Source organism: Stylophora pistillata, chromosome 12 (genome assembly GCF_964205215.1).
Source record: "Stylophora pistillata chromosome 12, jaStyPist1.2, whole genome shotgun sequence".
NCBI classification, from domain to species: Eukaryota; Metazoa; Cnidaria; class Anthozoa; order Scleractinia; family Pocilloporidae; genus Stylophora; species Stylophora pistillata.
In genome coordinates, this window is record NC_142530.1 from 25,322,965 (window position 1) to 25,345,074 (window position 22,110).

The following is a 22,110-nucleotide window of genomic DNA, read 5'->3' on the forward strand; positions in this document are numbered from 1 at the left end:
ACTAACGAGGCCTCCAAAAATGGGCCAAATTCGACCTTCGAATGACGCTAATTATGCGTAAATTGAGTTTTGTCAATTTTTTCGAAAACAAAAGAATTTTTCAACAAACTACAGAAGTCTTGGTTTGTTTTACCTATAGGCGTACCTAATACTAGAATATGAGCCAATTCGATTTTTGACCGTTGCCGGTGAATGTTTGATTTTTCGTGACAACCTCTCTTGCTGTTTATCAGCATGCATATTTCTTTTCATACGTTTTTTTTTCATTCCTTGGTCGCAAATGAAAGCCAGTACAGCTATCTCTTTTCGAAGTACCTCCATTAACGTTCGAGTTTCAGATGTAAATTATTTTGTGAAATTCATCAGTAATTTATGAGAGTTATGACCAATGAATAGGCAGTATTTGAGTTACATGTTTACCTCTGTAAACCGGCCGGCCTAATAGAAATTAACTGTACGAAAGCACGGGAAGGGTTTGGAAAGATAGCAGGGAAAGGCAGATCAATCACGCGACGGAAGTCCCCAAACCAAATTTAATTGTTAAATAACTTCTGATATCAAGATATTTTCCTTCTTTGCACATTTTAGATGAAGTTACGTTACTGTTTGTGGGAGATATTTCCTTCGCTGACCCGATCAAATACTACGTAGACCACAAGTACCACACGTATAATGACACTTTCAATGAAGTGGCTCCATTCATCAGAGAGGCGGACATTTCAGTGGGTAACTTGGAGTCGCCATTTGCTAACAAACATGTTCTTAATCACGTTTACCAAGGGAAGAAAATGGTTTTGCTGCACGCTAGTCCTAAAGCCGCACCAGCGCTCAGGTGAAAATCGCAAAAACATTATTTTCGCCCTTAAATTACACGCCCTCAAGTAAATTCTGGTGAATAATTTCTGAGTAAATCTGCAATATCTAACTAAAATATTCAAAAACATAAAACAATAGAGCAATACGATAAAAGACTCTTATGACAAGGAAGATTTTGATAATTATTACTGAAATATAATTTTAGTATCGCTTGAATCATCTAGTAAGAATTCGAAGTTACGGAGTGAGGGCCTGGTGTGAACATATTATTCGTTTGCGATGAGACGTTTTAATCGTGGGGTTAAGCATGTAGTTCACCGCAAACGGGAAACGGCCACTAGACGTTTCACGTTTGCCGTTCGTAGTCTTCAGTTCTTTCATATAAGAGCCACTGACCATAAATATCGAGAATCCGCGGACAGCTGCAAAATTTCGTAATTCATTTTATCTTTGCTAAAGGACCCTTTTGATGACCCTTTTTCGGAAATTATCGAAAAGTTCTATCACCCTTTATTTTTCTCCGAAAAATCCCCGGTAACCCTTCCGGTAAAGCAAAGAAAAATTGTGCAACTTTGGCAACTTCATATGCTACAACGCGATGCAATCCCACTTTTAAATTCTGTGTGCTAGTAGATGGCCCTTTTATTTCTCGCAAAATGTTAATTTCTTGTTATGTTGTTACGTTGAAGTCTGAATAGTCACCCGTTGAAATAAAGCCACTTCGCATCTTTTTCGCAAAGGTAAAGTAAAGGTAAACTTCAGTGGCCTATGAAGAGACCTGCCATATAAACTTACAAATCATAATAAATTTCATCTTAAAGCTTTATCATTGTATTTTGATTCCTTCAATTCTCTATCTTGGCCCGCCATAAGCTGCGCGTCCAGGCTTAAAAGAGTTTGGGCTATTTTGTCGAAAATGCAATGCGACCTGCTGAACAGCTGTCCCGACCCATTTCAAGACCTTTAAAAAGGTCTAGTATGATATATTTATAAATCAAAATATACAACGTCTTAAAGCTTTACCCTTGTAGTTTAATTATTCAAAGTTTCTTTCTTTGCCCGCCATAAACGGCGCGTCCAGCTTTAGTAGAGTTCGGGCTAAAATGGTACGTTTCTGGCCAAGCTGAAAGATTGGCCTCGACCTCTTGCCTGACAGCCGTTCAAACGGATCGCCTACATTTTTTATTAGAAAAAATAAAATGAATTACGAAATTTTGCAACTATCGGCGGATTCTCGATATTTACGGTCTGTGGCTTTTAAGCTTCGCGTACACACGGAAAAAATTGGAAATCTGGTCTACTTTTGTTAGGCGCCTTGCCGCCTTACCACCATCTCTTTGCAAAGAACAATTTCGTATCCGACTTTCGGCTTGCAAAATGGCGCCATCTAACATGCAGAACCTTTTATTGTTTCTAACAATTTGAAGAAAAAAGGGAAAGATACCGTGATACAAAATTTTTTTGATTTGATGAAACTCAGCTGAGCGCTTTTAAGACGAAGAACAGTAATAAGCTCATGGTGCTTTAGTTTCTTCATATTCTCCGATAATTTCCAGATAAAGTCATTACAAGACAGTTCTTTTTCCTCAAGGACTGGAAGTAAAGAAGGTTTGCCTCCAAGCACGCGATTGTTAAAGCTTTACAACAGCAGAAAAGAACACACTTTTCAATCCGTGCGTTTTTCTTTGACTTAAAACCTACTTTCTTTAAGTTGAAAAAGGAAGAGACACAACGGCACACAGAAACAAAGGCGGGAAAAATTGTTCAAATGGTCATCTTTGCCGTTTCCCGTTTGCCATAAACGTCATTCTTAACCGCTCTGCTTCGAGCGTACTCGTACATATTGCCCATGCCCCTCTCGGTCCAAATATCTGGTCCTCCTCCTCCAAATATCTGATCCTCCACCCAGGTTTGCAGGATTTGATGCCGTAACCATTGCCAACAATCACTTGGACGATTTAGGCGGTGTAGGGGCCAATTTTACCGCTGAAGTCCTGAAAAAGACGGGTATAAAGTATTTTGGAATAAGCTTTGGAAAATACGACTCCCTTCAGGTACAGTAACAAAGCAATTTTTAACCTCATTTTCCAGGGAACGAAGCAGAAGAATAATAAAAAACCAGCATGCAGATGTAAAGTCAGACTTTTGCTTCATAACAACTATCGAATTTGATATCCTATTTTCTTATCTTAAATGAACGCAACTGATCTTTAAACTTGCATTTACCCCGCTGCCTACAGCAGTTACCTTTAACCGCCTAAAAACCAAATTATTTGTATTTATCATTTATTACATTGATTGGTCGCTGTGATTAGGTTGGTTTTAACTTTTTCAACACCCTGTTTCAAAACTGCCTCATACTTATTTTCACTGCCTTATTTCAGGAACCTCTAATTATAAAAAGAGGCAGGGTCACTGTAGCATTCCTCGGGTATTGCATTACAAATTCCTCACACACACAGAAAAACTGCAGCGAATTGAGAAAGTTGTTCGACTCTGGTCCAGCCCTTTATCGTGATGATATCGCTACCAGAGACATCAGGAGGCTAAAGAAGGTCACGCTCAAGTTTTAATAGCATTATGATTTTCATCTAAAGGGAAGAAAATTGTTTATTTACCAATAGTTATGCAATTAATTCATTTCTTATGCGTGTAAGATGAAAGGCTCAGAAAAAAATCCATCATTGGCGTGGAATAGCCCACGCCACTCAGTTACTAGATAGACGCTGTATTCAACCTGACCTACATCGTTACGTATTAAGAACGAGCAAGATGAATTTTTAGACGGTGTGCAAATTTTACCGGAGCAAAGTCGTTCTTCACCACCTACCAGTTAAATGTAGCTTTATTTCCTTAGTTGATCAAATCTCTTTATGTACATACGAAACAAATTTGCAATACCCCCTTCATTTGGCCTTTCCATTAGTTGGTAGCAGCCGAAACATAGTTTATTGTTCTTTTTTTATGGCTTGATCTGCTGCCATTTCTGTTTACTTTCAATTCGACTGGATTTGATATCTCATGAATTTGATGTAACTAATCTAGTCGATTTATTACGTGAACCAAGTTTCTGTTTTGCCGTTGATTTTCGAAAAGCCTATGATCATGACAAAAGTCTAGAGACACAACCAAACTTTAACAAAAAAAAAAAAGAGGAAGTATTAATTCAAATAGTTCAACTGGCGCAGATATCGAAATTAATTAAGATTAAAGAGTATAAACTGTTTCTAGCTAGAGCGTCAGAGTATATATGACTTCGGCCGTATGTACCACCTTCTGGCGGGACGACAGCTGTCCTCTGACCTAAGATCGTTCCTCTCAGAGAGTCACAGAGAAAAGAACTCACGATTTACGAACTACACACTCTTATTTCATTCGCACGGAGACTTTAAAACTAAACTTAATTTCTCTACATTTCATTTCTTCCTCATCGTATTTTTTTACTTCCATAGGCTAAAGTTGACATTATCGTCGTTTTCATACACTATGGTAGAGACCTCCGTTTACGACCTCTTCCCTATCAAAATCACATAAACAAACACCTGTTGTCTCTTGGTGCGGATCTGATCATCGGAGCCCACCCACACGTTCTTCAGGATCACTGTCTTCAGGATAATAAACTTATCGCTCACAGCTTGGGAAATTTTCTTTTTCATATTAACCGACCACCGAGCGCTGTCAGTCCGGTAACGCTGTTAAAGTTTAACTTTTGATAACATGTACTTATTATACCAAAACGAACCGAAGAGAACTCTTTGGGAAGCCTGACCGCACTAGGTTCAAATTTGTCGAGAAAGCTTCGTTAAATTAATGGTGCTCTGATCCCGGGAAGTATAGAAATCTTTTTCTATGTAAAGCACCGAGTGTCGTCAATCCGGTGACGCTTCTCTAGTTTAACTGGGAAAATGCTTGCCTTGTTGCCATGACGTACAAACCTCGCTGAGCTCGATTCGTTCGTCGTGACCTCTTGCCGAATATTTTTTTCTGTCCCAACCCTCCAGTGTAGTCAATAGATACACATCCTTAGCTAATTTGAATTGTAGGTATGGGAAAAGAAAAAATCCAAGTCCTTTGAAACAATTCGAAACTCAGATTTTCCTAAAAACGACTTGACTACTAAACTGAGGGGCCGAAGAGAACTCTATCGTAAGCCGGGCCATAATATGATTTATATTTGTCAAGAAAGCTTCGATTATGATGCTCTGATCGCCGGGAAATATATAAATCTTTTTTTTTTTATGTAAAAATATAGTAAGCAAGATCATGTGGAAGGCGTATTGCTTCTTGAATAGATCTTTCATACAATACCTTTTACGTCACTCTAACCATCGCCACATTCCAACGAGAAGTACCCTCTTGACACCATCGATGAATTGGTCATTTCTTTGCGTAAACCTACCTCTTTTTGTTTCTTCTTTTCTATTTTCGTTTTATTTCGTATAGATTTTGATTTACATGCTCGTGTGTCGGTCTCTTTTGTTTTTCACTCGTTAGCTTGTTTTTGTTGGCTTGGCTATCCTCTAACTCTATTTCAAATTTCTATGTCCACGTTCAATTTCTGTTTCAGGGCGTTTACGGAAGATTCGGCAGGAAACCTGATAAATATTTGATTAATGTATATGAGCACTTTACCCTCGGGAACTGCAACGAATTGAAACTATCCCGGGTGCTTAAAGTCACCGTTTCAAGGTATCGTACTACATTGCAAAGCTTGTGAAAACTGCGACCAACTTGTTCATCTTCAAGCATTAATTTTAAACTTCTTTAGAGACGATGGCTTAGTTTGGAATCTGACGGAAGCATTAATGCTGGCTGCTATCATACCGTCCGTTGTCTCTGGAGAGAAATCTTAAAAATTATTATGGGAATTGATAACGACCCATGATGGAGGGGTGAAAATGTCATGGAAATAGTGGATGGGGGGTCATTTTTGAGAGGTAGATTCGAGTGAAATGCGACCGTCTACGAAGTGTTCTGGAAATTTTATTTTAGTGGTCTATGTTTGTTAGCTGTTGTCAGACATAAGCTGTAAAAATATACATCTATTAAGCTTTTGATCGGACAACATTTGAGAATGTACGCTCCAAAGGAAAACATATGACAATGTCGAATTCGTTTCAGTAAAATAGGGCCACCAATAATTTTAAGTAAGAAGGCTATTGCAAACGAGTTTAAATCGAGTATCATGTTCATAAACACAGGATCAAGTAGTTTTTTTTTTTGATAGAGAAAAAGCTAGATGGGTATTACAAATATCATACAAAGAAAACAAAAAAGAGATTTTATCACAATACAGCCGTATAACGGGTGTCTTTTTTTTCACTTTACATCTCCAAGAAACAGCGTGTTTCCCATAGCAGCAATAGCTTTAGATTGGGGTCTCTGCGATTAGGGTTTCAAAAAATCAGTCACTAGAAATTAGTTTTTAAAAGAGGTAAAACCTTTTATTATGATTTTTCATTTTTTTTTTTTTAGTTATCCCTTATGGTCTCTTTTTTAGGAAAGGAGTTGTGAATGCAAAGTATCTTCCAGTGAAAATCGCTTTTGACAGAAAAAATAAGCGACTGCACCCTGAACCTACAAAGGACGCAAACTGGATTACCGTGTGCGGAAATGAAGATCAACATTGCCAATGTACCAAAAATTAGAATGAAGTCTCACTGGGAAGAAGTCAGTCCATGAAAATTTCAACTTCCTAGCTCAGTAAACTTCATAAAGAAGATGAATAAATGGAGTAAAACTGAGTTCGTATAATGCATAAATTATTTTGATTGATCCAAATGTGTCACGTGACCGAACACACCCTGAGCCAACAAAGAACGCAAGATGGATTACCGTGTGCGGAGATGAAGATCAACGTTACCAATGGTCCAAAAGTTAGAATCAAACCTCACTGGGAAGAAATCAGTCTTTTGTGCTCAGTTCTAATCGCAGTTGGAGGGAGGGATTACTTAATGTGATCGTAAATGACTTCATTTACGAAATAAACCAGTCAAATTTCTCGTCTATAATAAACATTGTTTATTGTGCGTTGTCACAGCGTAATAAACTAACCCACGCAGATCGAATCAATAGAAACAAGTCCCGTGGAATTTTCATACTTAGGTTAAAAAGAACTTCCCTGCGTTTCCCTATCCCTTCCATAAAAAAAAAAGTAAAAACTTAGCTTATGAGCAGAAAATCTGGTTCAAAATAAGATTTCTTTGTAGTACTTTGCGATGGAATCATTTCAAGTTCCCCTCCTTCCATCTTTCGAGTTCGCCCCGTGAAATAAGACGAGTTCGTTTCCACCTTTTCCAGTTGAGTATGGTGAAACAGCGAAATTTTTCCGGAATAAGTTAGGTTCGGTCAACAGACCACGGAATTATATACATTCAGCAAATCTCAAGCAGGGAAATAAGTCGCATCATGTATAGTCTTAGCTTTCAAGTTTCAGTTAAACTGTTTCCGATTGTTTGGTTCCTGTCTTACGTCAATAAAAGAGAACAATGATGCAAAGCAAATACGCTATTGGACTATTTTCCAATCATCATTTGAAGACTAGAAGTTTTTCTCTGGTAGTTAAGATTTAATCATTCTTCTCGATGTTTTGGCCGCCTTTTAGTGCGGGTGACTGACACCTGTCAGCTTTGTTACAAGTACCCGTTATCGGCTACGTGAGTTCTCCTTTAAGCTATTCATCCAGTTCGATAATTTCGGCTGCGCGAGTCCAGTTACTTCGATTACGGTCGCTCCACATATTTTCACCAACTGGAATATTGCTATTTGACATTGCTAAGCCTTCTACTAACACCGCGACTAAAAAAATTAGCTCTAATGCAACTGTTTCTCGGCGTTGCTTGGGATCCTTGCGCGGGTTGTACCATGCTGGTGTCTGGTTGCTCTCTTTCGATGATGTTTTTCCTGATGAACCAGACCTTGACGCAGAACTTTTACCATAATTTGCACGATTCTTGCTGCATTTTTTAGCTCTCTTTTTCCTTGAGAGTGAGGTGGAAGCCTGACGGCAAGTGGCGAGCTGGTGAAAGTCAACGCAGTCGATGTTGACGCATCCAATGTCACATTTCCAAAAGTTATCCATCACATCAAGTGGTAGAATCTCGAAATCCCGAATCTCCTCCTCGTCATAGTTGTAGTGTAATTCTTCTTTGAAAACGGGAACTAACGCTCGATCAATATCGTTAGTACCCTCCTGCTCACTTTGTACGTCATTTCCCGCGAGCTCAGATAGCGAAATAGATTGTTCTAAACTGTTTACCTCGTCGTCGGCGCTGCGTCCCCTTCCTTTAACATTTAATGAAGAACTCGCTACAATGTTTGCCAAAGCTTCGCTGCTTTGCCTTGAATACTGCATTGCCATATCCCATTTCTCTTGAGTGTTTCTAAGGAGTTCATCATTAAACACTTGACTGGTAGCATTAACTAGGGCGGTTTTTAGAGAAATTGCCTTCGATTCAACGTTTTCCACCAATGCTTCCAGCGGCATTTCGCTCATTCCATCTTGAGGCTGGACATTAGACGTCAATTTCTTCACGGTTGCTTTTAGTTCTTGCACTGTCTGTTCCACATCTTCCACAATGCTATGAACTTTCAGTACAATTCTAGCGGTAAGTTTTAAAGTTACCTTGAGGTCCTTGTAGACTGTTTTTATGTCTCGGATGAGGCTTATTAATCCTCCCATACCTTAATAAAAAGCTAGCGAAGGGTTGTCCTTAACTGACAGCAAACCAACCTCTTCTATTCCGTTTGTACTCTGCTCTGATCCATTCCCTTTTAGCTTCCTTTTACATCGAAGTCGTAAGAAAAGTTATCCGCGAGTTTGAATAATTTGCAGCTTACACTGGGTGGGACTCGTAGAAACAAAGCTGGCCAGTTCGAGATGGAATTGGGTGTGGTAGTTTAAACGACAGCTGTTGACATGAGTTTCCTTCCAATTCCATTGGAGGGAAAAAGGCGTGAGTTTGAAAACTGGGCCCACCTATACTTTTCACAACACATTTTTTTAATTCCATAGCGCGGATTTTGAAAATGTTTTCCAGTTTAAAGTAATCCTAAGGGAAAAACACTTCATTGAGAAGCAACGTGAAGGTCTGGCTATCCGTTCGCGGGTTGTTAACGTTTGTTTACTTCGGTACTCACAATTTCCTTGTTTCTTGTTGGAGACAGGTTATAGAGGCTAAAAACACGGACATTTACGCCAATGTGTAGAGAGACACTGTCACTAGTCATCCTCGATTGTGTAACACTTACATCAGCGAAAACGACAAGAAATGGTCGATATTTTCGTCGGGAAATCAAGACTTAAGCTTCAGCGTGCAATCGAACTCCATTCCGGCGAAAATATTCATTTAGACTAATCCTTTAAGGTGACACGGTGAATATCATTACGTCAATTTGTCGAACTACACAAATACGGCAGAAATTCTATCCTAGTGCCCAAAATCGGCTACTAGCATCTTAAATCCAAAACTTGCCACTAGTGTCCAAAATCCAAAATCGGCTACTAGTGTACAAAATCCAAAATCAGCCACTAGCGTCCAAACTCCAAAATCGACCACTGGTGTCCAAACTCCAGAATACTGAAATCGGCCACTCGTGTCAAAAAATTTTCACCTATCCTAAAATCAAATGGAAACTCTAGAAATGGAAACATTTTTATTCGCTTGCACTGGGATTTGTTTTTGCGTTTGGTACCGGGGCAGCGCAGTCGCAAATGCAAGGTAAAAAAAGGCATGCGTTTCATGCAACAACGGCCGCGAAAGCGTGTCCCATTTCAGAAGAAAAATTGGCATGGAGCGTAGCCATCTATATGAACCGAAAGATGCTAGCTGGGCCAAATTCGTTCGAAATATTATGCTGTTTAATTAAATGAAGTAAAACTCACAATCATCAAGTTGACTCACGAACCAAGCTGAAAAAATTTCCTTGACGCTGCCTCGTTGAAAGATTGGCCTAACCACGCACTCCTAGTGTACTCTTCGACTTCTGGATACGAATTTTTCGTCCCTTAATTTAGTAGTATGTATATATGGAAGAAGATGAAAAAGCAAGCAACGTAGATTTATTTTGGCAAAAGCTGCTGTATCGCCCACCACCTTGCAAAAATCATCATACTTCCATTGTGTTCGGGCATCTTACCTTCACTGCGCTTGCGTTCGTTGTGAATGTCGTTGCGTTCATATTTATACTTGCGTTTGCGTTTGCATCGTACGCGTGCACCAGACTCATTCAATTATATTCGCTCGGACGAAGAGCTACGCTCGAAACGCCATCTTTACAAACTTATTATGGTGGTTAATTTACATTGTAAACTTAGTTGATAAAACCAGTTTATCTTGCGTTAAACGTGTTAATCTTGGTATCCGTTAAATTGAGTGGAGTTTGAAGAAGCAAGGGCCCACTTGAATTAAACATACTTTAAGTCAGCATTTGATCTACTACTCTTTAATGTGTCTGTCAAGAAGAGGTAAATTCCCGCTAAAAAATACACCAAAACGAATAAGACGGGCAAAATAAACACATAGATATGACGTTACAAAACTCATACCAAATGCTGAGGAAATATAAGAAACACAAAGCACTCGCAGGGATAAGGTTTACCCATAGAATGACGTATAAATAGAACACCCTGCTAAAAGGGGCGTGAAACATGAATTCTAAATAGGGCGTAGTTAACATATTGCACGAAAATAATGATGTATATATAAACGATACGTGAAAAAACGGAAAGTTTGAGCGTAATTTAGAAGATTTATAGATATGTAAAAACAAAATTACTTAATGCAAATTTAGCTCCACCAACCGTGGGGGAAAATCAGGCTAGGTGTCTGTGTACACAGAATCAATTATTGAAAACCTTACTTCACTCTTCCTAGCCTCAAGGGGAAGGGGCATTGGTTGACCTTTATGGATAATGAAAAACTGCAAAAAAAACGACATGACGTGGAGTAAAAATGGATAGCGACCGTTATACTAGTGAAAAACATTTTACTGACATCTCCAGCTTGGTTTTTTAAGTAATCGTGTCATGAGTTTTGTAATCATCTTTTTGGCGTTTTTCTGGCTAAGTGTAGTAGTCGCAAATAAAGGTAAGACATGTTCATGATACAAGTTTAGAAACTAAATTATAATAACAGAAAACGACAGTAAAGTATTCTGGTTACACACAAATGAAATAAGTAAATGGAAATCTCCAGTAATTCAGATATTACCTAATCTAGATCTATTCAGCGCACAATGGAAGTCTTTTAGAAAAATGTCAACTCGCCCATGATTCATTTAGCCTTGAATAAACATAGCTTTGATAATATCTATTTCGATAAAGTGAACAAAGAATCGACCTAAAATCGTATCTGAACCTTCTACTGAATCACCAAAATCTTTAGAAAATTAAAGCCCTACTGTAGATTATTTTTCAACAAATTATATGACTCTCCCCACTGTAGCTTCGCTCTTTCCAGGCACTGTTTGCCTGAAAAAATGCAAAAGGAATGAAATAGAAAAAGCACTTTGTGTTAGCACTCTTGCTAAGACAAACTTAGCGCTTACCTAAACCAAAATCGATCCTCATTGGATATCAGTCAAACGCGTTCTGTGACTATACTCTAAGCATAATCCTAAATCTTGAATTTTGATTTGAATGAAAACATCTGTTACGGTCTGTCTTAACCTTATTGGTAAAGGTAAAACTCTGATCTCACCAACGCGTCGGGTAACGCGTTGGCCAATGTGTCAACTGACTGTCAGCGGACTGTCTTGTAGGGCTAATCTTGCTTCTAACGCGTCGATTGTGTGTCGGCCGACGCGTTAGTATTAGAGAGATTTAGCACCGCATTGCGTGAAACGGCAAACATCAGCTTGCCCTTCCGCGTTTGACGTAAAATAGCGAGAACCTTGCTGCTTTAGCTTGGCGTCAGCTCAACTCATGATGGATTTGAATGCACCTTTGTATTACTTACTTACATGTGAAATTTAAGTCTTTCTCTGCGTTTGGTACGAGGTTATGGAACTGTCTAAACCCTGACTTGCGTAAGCTCACGAGAAGAGCATTTAAAAGGAAAACTCAAAAGTTGCTTTTGACTATACTTGGGATTGAGGACTATAATGTTGACGGCCATTCACTGATATTGAAATTCAATATCAATGATTATCGAAAATTATAACTGTAGTACTTCGCTCACATCCGTATATCACAATTCTCTCCTCTCTACTTTCCAGTCTGCTCTGCCTGTATTTGATTGTTATGTCTTGCTTTAACTCACTAGGAATTTTATTGTATTTAATTTGTATGACAACTGTACGTATCTTTTAGCTTATAATATCGTAAACTAATGCATGGCTTATAACCCCAATAATATTGTAGTAATGAAATCTCTTTAGTTTATTGTAAAATCTCTTTAGTTTATTGTGGTAACCAAACTTCTCTAGCTTGCAATGTGTTGTATTTACTTATTTATTTCTAATACCCGCCAAGACTAGCTAATGCTATATGCGGGTTGTGTAAATTTGCTTGTAATGTTCTGTAAAAATAATAATAAACAACAAAAAAACTTGCAAGGAATAGTTTTGGTGCGCTTTTTCCGGCAATTAACTTCTGCTCTGTGAGAAAAAAAATGAAGAAAATTTCATGTACACGGCAAACGCGAAACAGGTTACTTTTACGTAGAAACGGCAAAGAGCAACGGGCAAACGTGAAAAGATGGCGGGGAAAACAAGGTCACCCAGTCACTCTTGCAATTCACGTAAACGCGGTGCTAAATCTCTCTAATGTGTCGGTAGTGTGTCGGCCGAAGCATTGGCCGATGCGTTGGCCGACACGTCGGTTGGTTGATCTTACCAACGCGTCGAAGAGTGAAGGCCGACGTGTTGGTGGTGTGTCTACTGAAGTGGGTGTCTGTGTAAACTGAATCAATTATGGAAAGTCTTACTTCACTCTGCCTCAGCGGGAAAGAACATTGGCTGACCTTTATGAACAATTTGACAAACTGCATAAAAAACATTACGTGGAGTAAAGATGGATGACCTTTATGAACAATTTGGTGTTTCCCTTACATTGTCTTATTATTATCGATAAGGGACCAAGCTTACAAGGATACGCTTTTTTTTCGTGCTTTTTTTCTTGCAGAGCATGTATCCTTGATATTCGTGGGAGATATTTATTTCGCTGGACCGGTCAAATATTACGTGGAACATAAGCATAACACATACAATGATTCTTTCAACGAAGTGGCTCCATACATCAGAGAGGCTGATATTTCTGTGTGTAATTTGGAATCTCCATTTGTCAACGAAGAAGTTTATACTCACAAGTACAAAGGTGAAAAGTCAGTTTTACTCAATTCTAACAAGGATGCTGCATCAGCGCTGAGGTATACGAGATTAATTAATTTTTCGAAAATCTTTTGACGACGCATGTAGAGAAACTTTAAAGCAAGGATGAAGTTTTAACTTGTGTGCATCAAGAGAGCACCTTAGTCTCTCTTGTCGTTGTTTTCAGGAGAAAAGGGGACGAAATCCTCCGACCACTCCCACTGAGGAGATAATTAATGACCAGTTTCTAATTATTCTAAATCCTGCATTGAATTGGCTTCACTTTATTGCATCGTATGGTTGGTCTAGGAAACTTTTGCCACGTGCCGTACTAATCGCGAGTTGTTTACCAATTTTTTTGCGATTTAGACAGTCTTCTCGTCTTTTAGGGTTTTCATTGGCCCCTTTGCTCTATCGACCTTTGTAATGACTGGCAGTTGCGGTCATTATGGCTTTAGTCTTACGGCACCCAGTAGAGGTTCTCAAAGAGGTGATGGCTTTTACGGCTTACGGTTGAAACTTTGGCCATTTTACACTTTTATGATTAACCTAAAATAACACAAAATGACACACTAGAAAAGTAAAAAAAATATATTAACGGTCAATGTTTTTAACGACTCACGGTAAAAGTCCTCACGTTCTAGAAAACTTTCACACCGTTTTGGCTAACGTTGTAAGTAAGTCAGTTTACAACTGTTCTTACGTGCATATGATCTTGACAGTTTATTTTTCTTGCAGGTTTGCAGGATTTAATGCCATAACACTCGCTAACAATCATTTGAACGATTTTGGTGCTGAAGGAGCTAATTTTACTGCGGAAGTCCTTAAAGAGATTGGGATACCATACTTTGGTATAAGTTTTGGCGACTATCTTTCTTCTCAGGTACATAAAAAAGCGAAATATAACTTTTAAACCACATTTTTCGGTCTTGTTAAGTTGCATGCTTTTCTATGGCTGTGTATTTAACGATTACGAAAAGACAGTGGTAATAAAATCAACGACAAAAACGATAAAAAGTTAGCAAAAAAGAACTAGAACTTAAAAGAAAAAAGATATAGAGTTTTGCTTGGATTTACTACGCTATTCCCTTGAGAAAGGTGCTCCACTATCGCTTGATATAGGGTGACCGCGTTAATACGGAGCCAATAATACAGGTTCGACTGTATTTCGCTACAAAGTAGTAGAATACTTGTATCCTTACCTCCACTGAGGATGTAAATGAAAAGGGAGATGGTGTCTTTTTCAGGTAATTCTGACCTTAAACTTTAAATTTCCGCGTGGTATCATAATCATAATCATACTACTCTTTTTGAGGGCGGTAAAGGGTATTTTCGTGATTCGTGAATGGTCTATTTTTTCCCTTGAAACGTGAAATGGCTTGTTTTTTTCTCGTGAATCGTGATTTCATTAGTAGCCGTGAACCGTGATTTTCCAAAATAACTCTCCGTAAAATGAGAAAGAAGAATTTAATTGAATTTAATTCGTCGTGAACCGTGATTTTGGTTGTAGTTTCGACAGTAATTAACAATGACCGTGAATTGTGAAAGGACCAATTCATTTCCCGTGAAACGTGATCTTGCCTCCCCCCCTTTTGTACCACCCTCTTTTTTTGTTAAAAACTCGAATCATTTGGTTTAAGATCGTCGTATCCACTATCTACACCCCGAAACTCGTAGAACCCACTTTTCACGTAACCTGTTAATTGGTTTCAATATTTCATTTCTACAGGAACCTCTCATTATAAAAAGAAAAGGAATCGCTTTGGGATTTCTTGGTTACTGTGACTCGCCATCAGTTTTTAAAAACTGTTCTCAAATGAGAATGTTGTTTACTTCTGGTCCTGCCATTTATCGAGATGACGTTGCCACAAGGGACATTAACGAGTTAAAGGTTTTTTACCGCAATGCTAAATATCTTTACAGAAGGAATTTCAGCTTTTGAAACGTTCTCATTCGTCCAATTTGTCGTTATCTGCAACTTAGAACTCTCCCAGGAATGTCAATTAATTAATTGGCGAAGCCAAATAATTCGATGTTCCCTTTTTCCCACAATCACTCAAGGAAGGCTGCGTGTGTGGAATTATAATTTTGACGCTGCATTTATCCTCGGAAAACAAACCTTAAGAATTCTCTCGCCAATCGCCATTCGTGAGGACCACCCTGATGTGAGGGAACCTAAATCTTATAAATAGCCTACCTTTCGCGCGGAAATGTGTATGTCTATTTGTCCGCGGACTTTATCTCTTCCGAGAACCGAGTCGCTTTCTGAGAGCAAAGGTACAGAAAAACTGTGATTTTCCAGGAATAGAAAACGTCCAAGGTCAAATATATGAGCACATTTTTTCTCCAAATGGAGGCTATTGTGTTTATTATCTATAAATTATTTTTTCAACGAGCGGGGAAAATGTTTACGCCGGAACAGCTTACAGTTTGCGGCATTGGGTGTTTACTTTTCAGTGAAGTCTGGTACTACTTTATGAACAAACAGATATTCCCCTTCTTCTGAGAGAATAGCTAAATGCTCTTTCATATTGATTTAGATTTTAAAATTGCTTTTATCGTAGTAAATGTAAAGTTTGAAAATGGGGAATATCACTTGGGGTATATCCTCGGATGTTTCCTAGTTTATCCGGGGCATATTCGATCTCGTGATGCGTCTAAACCACTCGCGCGCGAGGAAAACTGTCAGATGGATTATAAAAACCTATAACATTAACATTGCCTTTTTAATTTTTGAAGGCTAAAGTTGACGTCATAGTTGTCCTGATGCATTATGGGGAAGAAACTTATTTAAGACCGATCCCCTACCAGCTTCATATAAACAAACACCTGATGTCTCTTGGCGTGGATATAATCATTGGAGCCCACCCACACGTGGTACAGGGACATTGTGTCAATCATAACAAGCTAATTGAAGACAGCTTGGGGAATTTCCTGTTTCATCCAGTCCCTTATAAAAGGGGCAGCAATCCAGTTACGTATTCATCTGTCCAACCAACCACGTTTCCTCTTTTTCTTTTCCTTTCTCTTCCTTCTTTCTTTCCTTTTTTTTTTTTTTAATTTTTTATTCCATAAAAAATTGTCAAATACTTGTGGAAAAAAATTCGTGGCTGGTATGACGCGGCGTTTCGTCTCAGCCAAGAGACTCATCAGATACTTAACGAAAATTTCCAGTGAACTCGTCGAGCATCGAGCTCAAAGTCTCGTTCGCGAACAAGATGTTCGCAGTCTGGCCCTCTATCGCAGAAGGATTCCCAACCGCACGCTTTCGAGTTACAATATATACAATGAAAAACTGTGAAATACTTGTATATTTTTCTTTTTCCTATTTCCCCATGTGGCCATGTAACCTGCATCGTGTTTTATATGATCTGTATGGAATAGCCACTATTTATCACCTAGCGGGGAACTTTGGGGGATAGGATCACATGGTTGTCAGGGGAACGGAAGGGGTATCAGTGGTCGCAAACAAAGCATGAGGGGGACTATGGCACATTGACTAGCAATTAACTGCTAATGATCAGCAATGGGGGGATCAAAAGATTATATAGAACAGCTAGATTGTACCGTGATATGGTGACACAACCAAAATCCTCCGACCCTCCCCTCCCCCCCGGCGATATGTATAATGAGCGGTCCTTAATATGCAGGTTCATTACTTTCTAGTTAAGCGAAACATTTTTCCTTACCTATTAGTCAATACTTAACGCATTTTTTTTTCCTTTCCTTTTTTCATATAGAGTGTGTATGGAGGTTTTGGTAAGAAGCCCAATAAATTTGAAATTGAGGCATACGAGCATTATGCCTATGGCAATAGCAACGACTTGAGAATATCCCGGATTCTCAAAGTCAACGTTTCAAGGTATAAGTCACTGCTGTTTATTTATTTATTTATTTATTGTCATCTATTTGACTGTTTTCGAACAGGGAATTAATGATTTGATGAAAGAAATATATATATATATTTTTTTAAGATCAACTTCTCAATTTTCTCAGTCACAAGACCTCACTAGTAATTCTCCTCACTGTCTAGCTGCCATACAACTCTCATGATGTTAGTTCTAAGAATTTGGTATTGGATCTACCTATAATCCACTAATTGATATTTGTCTGTATTCTCATTCATCGTCTACTTGATGCTGTATTGATATTTGGTATTGAATCTACGTATAATCCACTAATTGATTTTAGTCTGTATTCTCATTCATCGTCTACTTGATGCTGTATTGATATTTGGTATTGGATCTACGTATAATCCAACAATTGATATTTGTCTGTATTCTCATTCATCGTCTACTTGATGTTGTATTGATATTTGGCATTGGATCTACGTATAATCCACTAATTGATGTTTGTCTGTATTCTCATTCATCGTCTGCTTGATGCTGTATTGATATTTGGTATTGGATCTACGTATAATCCACTAATTGATGTTTGTCTGTATTCTCATTCATCGTCTGCTTGATGCTGTATTGATATTTGGTATTGGATCTACGTATAATCCACTAATTGATGTTTGTCTGTATTCTCATTCATCGTCTGCTTGATGCTGTCTTGATATTTGGTATTGGATCTACGTATAATCCAATAATTGATGTTTGTCTGTATTCTCATTCATCGTCTGCTTGATGTTGTATTGATATTTGGTATTGGATCTACGTATAATCCACTAATTGATGTTTGTCTGTATTCTCATTCATCGTCTGCTTGATGTTGTATTGATATTTGGTATTGGATCTACGCATAATCCACTAATTGATGTTTGTCTGTATTCTCATCCATCGTCTGCTTGATGTTGTATTGATATTTGGTATTGGATCTACGTATAATCCACTAATTGATGTTTGTCTGTATTCTCATTCATCGTCTGCTGGATGCTGTATTGATATTTGGTTTTGGATCTACGTATAATCCACTAATTGATGTTTGTCTGTATTCTCATTCATCGTCTGCTTGATGCTGTCTTAATATTTGGTATTGGATCTACGTATAATCCACTAATTGATGTTTGTCTGTATTCTCATTCATCGTCTGCTTGATGCTGTCTTAATATTTGGTATTGGATCTACGTATAATCCACTAACTGATGTTTGTCTGTATTCTCATTCATCGTCTGTTTTATGCTGTATTGATATTTGGTATTGGATCTACGTATAATCCAATAATTGATATTTGTCTGTATTCTCATCCATCGTCTGCTTGATGTTGTATTTATATTTGGTATTGGATCTACGTATAATCCACTAATTGATGTTTGTCTGTATTCTCATCCATCGTCTGCTGGATGCTGTATTGATATTTGGTTTTGGATCTACGTATAATCCACTAATTGATGTTTGTCTGTATTCTCATTTATCGTCTGCTTGATGCTGTCTTAATATTTGGTATTGGATCTATGTATAATCCACTAACTGATGTTTGTCTGTATTCTCATTCATCGTCTGTTTTATGCTGTATTGATATTTGGTATTGGATCTACGTATAATCCACTAACTGATATTTGTCTGTATTCTCATTCATCGTCTGCTTGATGTTGTATTGATATTTGGTATTGGATCTACGTATAATCCAATAATTGATATTTGTCTGTATTCTCATTCATCGTCTGCTTGATGCTGTATTGATATTTGGTATTGGATCTACGTATAATCCACTAATTGATGTTTGTCTGTATTCTCATTCATCGTCTGCTTGATGTTGTATTGATATTTGGTATTGGATCTACGTATAATCCCCTAATTGATATTTGTCTGTATTCTCATTCATCGTCTGCTGGATGCTGTATTGATATTTGGTTTTGGATCTACGTATAATCCACTAATTGATGTTTGTCTGTATTCTCATTCATCTTCTGCTTGATGCTGTCTTAATATTTGGTATTGGATCTACGTATAATCCACTAACTGATGTTTGTCTGTATTCTCATTCATCGTCTGTTTTATGCTGTATTGATATTTGGTATTGGATCTACGTATAATCCAATAATTGATATTTGTCTGTATTCTCATTCATCGTCTGCTTGATGTTGTATTGATATTTGGTATTGGATCTACGTATAATCCAATAATTGATATTTGTCTGTATTCTCATTCATCGTCTACTTGATGCTGTGTTGATATTTGGTATTGGATCTACGTATAATCCACTAGTTGATGTTTGTCTGTATTCTCATTCATCGTTTGCTTGATGCTGTATTGATATTTGGTATTGAATCTACGTATAATCCACTAATTGATGTTTGTCTGTATTCTCATTCATCGTTTGCTTGATGCTGTATTGATATTTGGTATTGGATCTACGTATAATCCACTAATTGGTGTTTGTCTGTATTCTCATTCATCGTCTACTCGATGCTATATTGATATTTGTAAGGATAAACTCTGCCTTGGTCACGTATGGGAGTTAATCAGTTAGAATGACAACATGAGTTACTTTACCCGCTCCCTTAAGACCCTTTGTGATCAAAGTAAACGACATCACATCCTTGTCCCGACATATAAAGATCCTGAGGTGATTAAACTTCTACAATTGTTCTACAAAGTATTCCTATACTCTCAGTTACGTGTGACAAATTGCACAGATGTAACCTCCTAAAATAATTTTCATACAAAACGAATCTTATCGCCAGAAATTTCGAATCGAAATGTACTGTTAAAACGTGACGCTTAAAGTTTTGGGCTGAGTATTTATTCCCTCGTTACAGATAATTGAGGGGGAGAGCTGTTATTATACTCGGGGATTAAAAAATTTTCGCAATCACTGGCTGCCCAGTATCTACGAAGATATGATGATCACACCTTTACTCTGATTGTTTTGAAGCATTTGCGAATTTTGTAAAGAGACCAATCTTCTCAGTGGGCTAGCGAGCTAGCCACGGGCTATGCGCAAGCTCTTTCGAAATAGAAAGGGCATTTACAAGCTAAAACTGTATCGATGATTAATTCCAATATATCCTCTAAATACATCACGAAAAAGATTTAATTCATATCGCTGAGTGCCCGAATGCAAAGCTTCTGTACGTTGTGTCGTAATGTGATAACAGCTGCCCACTTTGATTCCACTTTTCTGGCGATTGATCATGAGTGGCAACAAGCTGATCGTGTGGGTGTGAACAATGTGAGAGAAAAGTACTTTTCCCAGATCCTTGACCCGGAATCCAAATGTACCCCATTTTATGTTCTTCTTCGTTTCAGGTGAAGAGATTTGTTAAACAATTTAACCATAAAGAATTGCGATAAAATCGAAAAGTTTAAAAAATTAAAAACCATCCTGGTTTAAGAAAAATACGACGACGTTTCGACGTTTGCTTAACGTCGTTATCAAGTCAATAATGGGGGAAATGAGAACGAATATAGATGTAAAAGAGTTCCTAAGAGAGACAGATAACAAAATTGAAAATATGTAAATAACAAAGAATTCACACGCAGAGTCATATTCGCGCGCAGAGTCACATAAGGAATTTGGCGCGAATAGAGTCTTTCTGATTATTTAACTTGGGGTTCAGTTCCCTAATGAATAACATCTCAAAAATTAGACAATCAGACTTTGATCTATATTTCTTTAGAAAGGAAATTTCTTATCGACCAAGTCAGTCAATTTTGTTATCCGTGTCTCTTAGGAATTCTTTTACGTTTATATTATATTCGTTCTCATTTCACTTGTTATTGGCTTGTTAATGACGTCAAGCGAACGTCGAAACGTGGTCGTATTTTTCTTAAAACAAGGTGGTTTTAATTTTTTAAACTTTTTGATTTTATCGCAATTCTTCTTCGTTTGTCCCAAAAATAATTTTCTTTGTTTACTCTTTTTAGGAAAGGCGTGGTTGGTGCAACATATTTGCCTCTGAAAGTCAAGCTGGATCGCAAAACCAAGCGCCTACACCCAGAACCTGTAAAGAACGCTAAATGGATCGATGTATGTGGAGATGAGGATGATAAATGCCAATGTCGCAACGAGATCATTGCAACCAGAAAAGCAATGAAAAAGCGCCTCAGTTGATTATTCATTGAGTTTTATTTCCTTCGCATGATTGGAAAGGTTGCATTTTCAACGTCGATTTCAAAGAACCCGGAGAATTTTACTACTTTATCATTTAAAATGTTGTGTTGTACAAGGTTTTCCACCCCTCAGAAAAAGCCTTAACTTTTCGCGTGTAATATTACGATGATTTTCTACTCGCCAATCAGCTGCTGACACATCACTCGCTTTTCGCGTCACTCATTCATTAACAAAGTCGACCCTTCTTGTTTGTAAAAGCCTATGGTGTTTGTATTAAGAAAACATGGTGGCTGTAGATGTGGAATTTCTCTTCTCGAGTTCAACTCGATCGATATCCCAAGAATGTGCGCATATCTACACGTCCATTTATTATTCGCTATTTATTGTACACCAATTAATCACACGAACCTTCGTGTGTCAAAATCTGACTGGATAACCATTTCATTTGAAGATAATATTTACACGAGAAGAATTTCTAAAGCGCAATTATTAAACTAATAATATACACGACTCAATGTTCGCGATGAATGTGAAGACAGGGAAGAAAAAGAAAAGAATATAGGTCATGTATAGGATGTCATCCATCCGTCATAAATTTTTTGACATTTAAGACAATTTTTCAAAGTTTCTTTTACTCTTTAGTGTCCAAGACCCTCACATTCAGAACCTAGTCCATGGCAGCTTACACCCCCCCCCCCCCTCAGCCTCAGCGTTTATTCATGCTTGACCAGAGCTTCATAAACAAAACAAACATGCATGTCCTTCTTTTGTAACAAGCAAACAACGCTCTCTCCTCTTGAATTACATTCCAACTCAGAGTTTTCCTTTTTGGACGTGAGGTAGAAAATTGGGGAATATGATTTGGGATATATCCTCGGATATCCCCCATTTTTGGCAGGGGGATATTCGGTCTCGTGACGCGTTTAGATCAATCGCGTACGAGCAAAATTTTTTGAGGAATGATAAGAACTGAAATTTCCTCCGTTT

General features: G+C 37.9%; 3 protein-coding genes and 1 long non-coding RNA gene across 5 annotated transcripts in view; 2 read left to right on the forward strand and 2 right to left on the reverse strand.

The window, feature by feature from the left end:
* Positions 1 to 6,811, forward strand: part of LOC111323549 (uncharacterized) — a 10,471-nt gene extending 3,660 nt beyond the window's left edge. Inside the window, exons 3-8 of the mRNA XM_088740461.1 lie at positions 589 to 832; positions 2,726 to 2,870; positions 3,201 to 3,371; positions 4,269 to 4,502; positions 5,384 to 5,505; positions 6,317 to 6,811. Coding sequence (XP_088596587.1) covers positions 589 to 832; positions 2,726 to 2,870; positions 3,201 to 3,371; positions 4,269 to 4,502; positions 5,384 to 5,505; positions 6,317 to 6,464 — 1,064 coding nt within the window. The 3' untranslated portion in view covers positions 6,465 to 6,811. The remainder of the gene's footprint in view (positions 1 to 588; positions 833 to 2,725; positions 2,871 to 3,200; positions 3,372 to 4,268; positions 4,503 to 5,383; positions 5,506 to 6,316) is intronic.
* On the reverse strand, positions 2,205 to 10,702 carry LOC148719396 (uncharacterized). The gene is made up of 2 exons (XR_015993793.1): positions 9,955 to 10,702; positions 2,205 to 2,810 (listed from the first exon to the last, which is right to left on the reverse strand). It is a non-coding gene; the product is annotated as an uncharacterized LOC148719396 (long non-coding RNA).
* Positions 6,814 to 9,926, reverse strand: LOC111323541 (uncharacterized). The gene has a single exon (XM_088740466.1). The coding sequence runs from the start codon at positions 8,495 to 8,497 to the stop codon at positions 7,490 to 7,492; it is 1,008 nt and encodes a 335-aa protein (XP_088596592.1). The 5' UTR covers positions 8,498 to 9,926; the 3' UTR covers positions 6,814 to 7,489.
* Positions 10,703 to 10,763: 61 nt separating the features above from the next.
* LOC111323589 (uncharacterized) lies at positions 10,764 to 21,750 on the forward strand. 2 transcript variants are annotated; one of them, XM_088740457.1, is made up of 7 exons: positions 10,764 to 10,904; positions 12,941 to 13,184; positions 13,864 to 14,008; positions 14,855 to 15,016; positions 15,865 to 16,098; positions 16,866 to 16,987; positions 20,937 to 21,750. In XM_088740457.1, exons 1-7 carry the CDS (start codon positions 10,844 to 10,846, stop codon positions 21,121 to 21,123), a joined length of 1,155 nt encoding a protein of 384 aa, XP_088596583.1. In that variant the 5' UTR covers positions 10,764 to 10,843; the 3' UTR covers positions 21,124 to 21,750. The 2 variants fall into 2 exon arrangements, with proteins under 2 accessions (XP_088596583.1, XP_088596584.1); XM_088740458.1 differs by having other exon boundaries at positions 15,865 to 16,002.
* The last annotated feature ends 360 nt before the right edge of the window (positions 21,751 to 22,110 follow it).

What these genes read in the sequence shown, in the direction of transcription:
- LOC111323541 (XM_088740466.1), bottom strand. Translation starts at nt 8,497, where the DNA reads ATGGGAGGATTAATAAGCCTCATCCGAGACATAAAAACAGTCTACAAG.
- LOC111323589 (XM_088740457.1), top strand. Translation starts at nt 10,844, where the DNA reads ATGAGTTTTGTAATCATCTTTTTGGCGTTTTTCTGGCTAAGTGTAGTA. An exon ending in ATAAAAGGGGCAGCAATCCA is followed by an intron (nt 16,099 to 16,865) that starts GTTACGTATTCA and finishes TTTTTCATATAG; the next exon opens with AGTGTGTATGGAGGTTTTGG. An exon ending in CTCAAAGTCAACGTTTCAAG is followed by an intron (nt 16,988 to 20,936) that starts GTATAAGTCACT and finishes TACTCTTTTTAG; the next exon opens with GAAAGGCGTGGTTGGTGCAA.